Source organism: Bison bison, unplaced genomic scaffold (genome assembly GCF_000754665.1).
Source record: "Bison bison bison isolate TAMUID 2011002044 unplaced genomic scaffold, Bison_UMD1.0 scf7180017864180, whole genome shotgun sequence".
NCBI classification, from domain to species: domain Eukaryota; kingdom Metazoa; phylum Chordata; class Mammalia; order Artiodactyla; family Bovidae; genus Bison; species Bison bison.
The window spans coordinates 7185257-7190691 of NW_011494752.1; the positions used below are offsets into that span (position 1 = coordinate 7185257).

The 5435-nt window shown below is 56.1% G+C and overlaps 1 protein-coding gene across 28 annotated transcripts in view; it reads left to right on the top strand.

Annotated features, from left to right (window-relative positions):
* The window catches only part of CACNA1G (calcium channel, voltage-dependent, T type, alpha 1G subunit), a 61903-nt gene extending 57516 nt beyond the window's left edge, over nt 1–4387 (top strand). For 25 of the 28 annotated variants that reach the window (XM_010842810.1, XM_010842803.1, XM_010842806.1 and 22 more), the window contains 3 exons: nt 1487–1664; nt 1993–2162; nt 3325–4387. In XM_010842810.1, coding sequence (XP_010841112.1) covers nt 1487–1664; nt 1993–2162; nt 3325–4065 — 1089 coding nt within the window. In that variant the 3' untranslated portion in view covers nt 4066–4387. The remainder of the gene's footprint in view (nt 1–1486; nt 1665–1992; nt 2163–3324) is intronic. The other 3 variants (XM_010842830.1, XM_010842829.1, XM_010842831.1) reach the window with 1 other exon arrangement.
* Nucleotides 4388–5435: the final 1048 nt, after the last annotated feature.

Genomic DNA, 5435 nt, shown 5'->3' on the forward strand with positions numbered 1-5435 from the left:
TCCCACCTGCCCCCAACATGAGCCATTCACAAGCACACAGGGGTGAGAGGCACATCCCTGCTGCTACCACCATGCCCTCTCCACCCAGGGCAGGGGGTGGGGGGGCGTTCCTGTCTCCCCTGTCCCTGTCCCTGGGTGTTCCCACATCCGGAGGGGCTTCTTTGTGTTCTGACAGCTTCTCCACTTTTACCCAGCTCTCCCATCCACATCTAACAGTGAGCAGCCCCCTCCTCCCTACCTTCCCCTCCTCTTGGCACTTAAGGAGGGACAGGGGCCCATTTCTCACAGCAGGGCTCTGTTGACCATAGACTCGGGGTCCCTGGGGGTCTTGGAGTGGTTGGCAGAAGTGGAGCCTGGGGCTGAGAGAGGAAGCAGAGGATCCAGACTGTTTTCTGACAGTCATTCTCAGGCCTGCTGGGACTACTTACCTGGCTGAGTCTGCAAGGGGACAGGAATCTACGGCCTCTCTGAGAACTAGGAATGGACATGAGAAATAGGAATGAGAACTAGAGATGGAGAAATCTCCTGGGAACAAATCTTGTTTCCCTCCATTTGGGGTCAAAAGCTGATGACTGCCTTTCTTTGAAATACAATTTTAAAAAATCCAGTCTCATTTCTAGTCTGTCCACTAAGGGAGGGCCTGAGACCATGGTATCCAGGCCTTGCTCACCACCCACCACCTGCCAGAGTCATTGTTTAATTAAAGAGAGGTGGGGCGGTGGGTAAACCAGCTGTGAACCATCCCCTTAGTGTTCAACCGTCACTCAGCTCACATTAATCCAGCCCTTGTCTAGTGCTGGGTGCTGCAGCTGCATTAAGAACTGGATGATGAAACAGCCTCTGTTCTGCAGGGAGTCTCTGGCTGCCTCCTCTTCTACTCATTGGGAAGGTCCTCCCCGACTCATCAGTCCCCCCACAGCCCCAGCGCAGTAATTGAGATAGGGAGTATGTGCGTGTTAAGTCGCTTCAGTCGTGTCCGACTCTTTGTGACCCTATGGACTGTAGCCTGCCAGGCTCCTCTGTCCACAGGATTCTCCAGGCAATCTCCAGGTGGGATGCTGAGGGCGGCTGGTGCTATTAGCTTTTAACTCTCCACTGTGCAGCTTCAGAGCCTCTCAGTGAGGCCTTGAGTATGAGCTCTTGGGCTGCCTGCAGGGCTGGGGGCTGGGGGCTGCTCTCCCTCCTCCTCACCTCTCCGTCATCCCCGGTGGGAAGCTCCAAGATGTAGTATGAATAGTTTTCTGGGGGCAGGGCATCCTCCTACCCACTTCCTCTCTGTATTTGGAAGGCTCATCCATGTGTCTGGTCCTTCTCCCCAACCACATTCATCCCACCACCACCTTGTCCAGGGAGGGGATGGGGGCCAGGGTCTGAATGAGGTGGTGGGCTTCTGAGTCCCATCACCTAGCTCTGCCTCAGTTACCCAATCTGATGCCCCTCTTCCTCCTATTTCCTCCCCCCATGCCCCTCACTGTTCCTTTTGCAGATGGAGTCCCACCCTGAGGAGGTGCCCGTCATGCTAGGACCAGATCTGCTGACTGTGCGCAAGTCTGGGGTCAGCCGAACGCACTCTCTGCCCAATGACAGCTACATGTGCCGGGATGGGAGCACTGCCGAGGGGTCCCTGGGACACAGGGGCTGGGGGCTCCCCAGAGCTCAGTCAGGTACCAAAGCTGGGGGCAGGCCCACTTGGCTCACACTGGGAGATCCGTCCTTGCCTAAGCTCAGTCCTGCTGTCTGGAAGTAGGGGTACTGAGGCAGCCAAAGAGGCCTCTCCTACCTCTGAGGATCCCCCAGGCTGAAGGGGTCAGCTTCCCCTGCCTGGGGGAGCCCCCAGCCTGAGGGGAGCGGCTTTCAATCCAGGGTGGGGATGGGGTGGTTAAAGCAGAGGCCCCGGTTGGGGGAGAGTGGATAGTTGATGGGAGGGACTCAGGTGGGGGCCAGCACATTGACTGTCCAGGTCTTCTCTCTCCCCGCCACCTCCCCTCACAGGCTCCATCTTGTCCGTCCACTCCCAGCCAGCAGACACCAGCTACATCCCGCAGCTTCCCAAAGATGCGCCCCATCTGCTCCAGCCCCATGGTGCTCCCACCTGGGGCACCATCCCCAAATTGCCCCCACCAGGCCGCTCCCCTTTGGCTCAGAGGCCACTCAGGCGCCAGGTGAGCTGGTATAGTGGATGGGCATGGGCTGGGGCTGGCCTCTCTGCTGGGAATCCTAGGCTGCTGGTGATGATGAGGCTTGCCACTTCCATTCTCCCAGCCAACATTTATTGTGTGCCAATAGTGTGCCAGACTGAGTTCTAGATGCTGGGGACACAATTCTAGGCAAAGCAAAGTGGTCTGTGTCCCCTTGGGGGCACAGAAGAAGCCAGAGAGCAGAGGGGGTCACGGTTGTCCAGGGACACATGTCAGGTTGGAAATAGACCCTGGGTCTCTGGATTCCCTTTCCATGGGCAGAGCTGCCCCACAAGTCTCTGTACTTGTAGACCTAGCTAAGGGGCACAAGGCATGTTCTGGTTGTCTCCACTTTTGGTGACTCCCAGGGCTCAGCTTCCAGATCCCACACTCAAGGAGCACAGAACAAAGGCTCGGGTAGCCAGGTGAGGCCTGTCTGCCCCTCTGTGACAAGGCTGCTGCTCATGCTGTGTGTGTCCCAGGTATGAGGATAGCTACCTGAGCATCTGCTTTAATCCATCACCTTTGGGAGCAGCCACAGTCCTCAGCTGCTTCTCAAATATTCACTGAGCAGCCTCCATGTCTGGGCACTGGGGACCGGGACAAATGAGACAGCGCCTGCCCTCTGGAGCCCACGGTATAATAGCAGAGACAAGTACCCCATCAGGTCACTGCAGCAACAGGGTGCTCACGTGTGTGGTACAGCAGAGAGCAAAGAGGAAGGAGTCAGTTTTACTTTGGGGTAAAGATGGTCGGGTATTACATCACAGAGTACTTGAGCCCATAAAGTCAAAGGATGCTTGCCATTTGGGAAGGGTATGTAAGGCCAAAGAAATAGCCTGTGCAGAGGCTAGGAGGCGTGAAGGAGATGGCTGGGGAGCAGGGCTGGCCCAGTGCTTTCTGGGATCACGTGGGTTGGGAGCTGCATGGAGCAATTCCTGCAGGCCTGGGGTGGGGACACAGTGGACAACAGACAGCAAATAGTGCATGACCCCCATCTCCCAGTAAGAGCAGACACTGAGAATCCCCGCTTAGGGTGGTCCTGCAGCTCCATGGAGGGGAAGGAGGAGTTGTCTGACCTGCCAGGTGGGACAGTTCATGGGGGAGAGGAAGCCTGCGGGCTGAGCCCTCCCCTTACCCCATACAGGCAGCAATACGGACGGATTCCCTGGACATTCAGGGCCTGGGCAGCAGGGAAGACCTGCTGTCAGAGGTGAGTGGGCCCTCCCCACCGCTGGCCCGGGCCTCCTCCTTTTGGGGCCACTCCAGCACCCAGGCTCAGCAGCATTCCCGCAGCCAGAGCAAGATCTTGAAGCACATGCCCCCGTCAGCCCCCTGCCCAGGCCCAGAACCCAAGTGGGCCAAGGGCCCACCAGAGACCAGAAGCAGCTTAGAGCTGGACACGGAGCTGAGCTGGATTTCAGGAGACCTCCTGCCCACGGACAGTCAGGAGGAAGCCCCGTCTGCACGGGACCTGAAGAAGTGCTACAGCGTGGAGGCGCAGAGCTGCCCACGCCGGCCGGCATCCTGGCTGGATGAACAGAGGAGGCACTCCATCGCGGTCAGCTGCCTGGACAGTGGCTCCCAACCCGCCCTGGGCCCTGATCCCTCGAGCCTTGGAGGTCAGCCTCTAGGGGGAGCTGGGAGCCGGCCCAAGAAGAAACTCAGCCCACCCAGCATCTCCATAGACCCCCCAGAGAGCCAGAGCCAGGGCCCTCGGCCCCCACCCAGTCCTGGTGTCTGCCTCCGCCGGAGGGCTCCGTCCAGCGACTCCAAGGATCCCTTGGCCTCTGGCCCTCCTGACAGCATGGCTGCCTCGCCCTCCCCAAAGAAAGACGTGCTGAGTCTCTCTGGTTTATCCTCTGACCCAGCAGACCTGGACCCCTGAGTCCTGCCCCACTGTCCCACTCACCTCTCTCCACTGGGTGCCAAATCCTAGCTCCTCCTCCTGGGCTGTATTCCTGAAAGGTTCCAAATGGGCACCGAGGAGGTGCTCCTCCTTGCCTCAGTGGCGCTGGGCACCGGCAAGCAGAATTTCCAGAGTTAACAGCAGCAGCCCCAGCTCTGGACAGCCCTGGCCACCTTGGCTCCAAGTGGAGAGAGAGGCCCAGCAGAGCTGAGGTTCCCGACACCAGGAGCTGTTGGGAGAAAGCAATACGTTTGTGCAGAATCTCTATGTATATTCTATTTTATTAAATTAATTGAATCTAGTATTTGCGGGATGTACGACATTTTGTGACTGAAGAGATTTGTTTCCTTCTGCTTTTATGTGTCTCAGAATATTTTTGAGGCGAAGGCGTCTGTCTCTTGGCTATTTTAACCTAAAATAACTAGTCTAGTTATGTTCCCTCTTCTTGCAAAGCACAAGCTGGGATCGAGAGTGCATTACAGCCTTGACGGGGGCCCATCTTCAGTGGAGAGCAAGAACCATTTTGGAAACTGTAATGTAACTTATTTTTTTCCTTTAATCTTGTCATCATTTTCTGTAGGGAAAAAAAAAGAAAAAGATTTTACAAATGAAATGGAACCTTTTTATATATACATACATACATATCTATATCTATAATAAAGTAATTTTCCAAAATAAAAAGTTAATCACGGTCCAGAATAAAAGCCAAAGAGACAGAGTTAGGTATTTCCAGATGGCAATGGACAAAGACTCCTGGAGATGGGGAGTGGGTGGTGGGGAGGGAAGGGGTCAGAGCTGTGTGTGTGTGTGTGTGTGTGTGTGCGCGCGCGCGCGCACAGTACCCAGAGAGAGGGCGGGCGGGACACAGCCTGGCCGCCCAGGGGTGAGGGAAGAGAGAAGCCCCTCTGTTGGTGGCAGGCTGGACAAGCAGGGTATACTCCTGCTTCTATCAAAGCTTTATCGCTTCCTTTTAGCCAGGCAGCTCTGTGAATGTGAGTGATGCCAGATTAAATCTTATTTCTGCTGACAGCTATCAGCCCCACACTGAAAGCTGGAAATTGGCATAATGAAGCTGTTTTGGTTTAATGAGGCTGACTGAGGCTGGGGGAGGCGTCTCAGCTGCTGTAATGGGGATTTGAGGGGTGTTTGTTGGGGGGAGGCAAGTGCTTCTGCGTTTTCCTTCCTCAGGCTTCAGCCAGGGTAACCTGAGTGGTCTGGGTTTCAGCCTGTTGCCCTGGGGGGGTTGGGGGGGCACCAACAGGGCCCTGGCACGGCAGGCACTGCCCCATCAGGGCTGGCAATGGGATTAAGCTATATAAACAGTGAGCTACTCCCTTCTAAAATGAGGG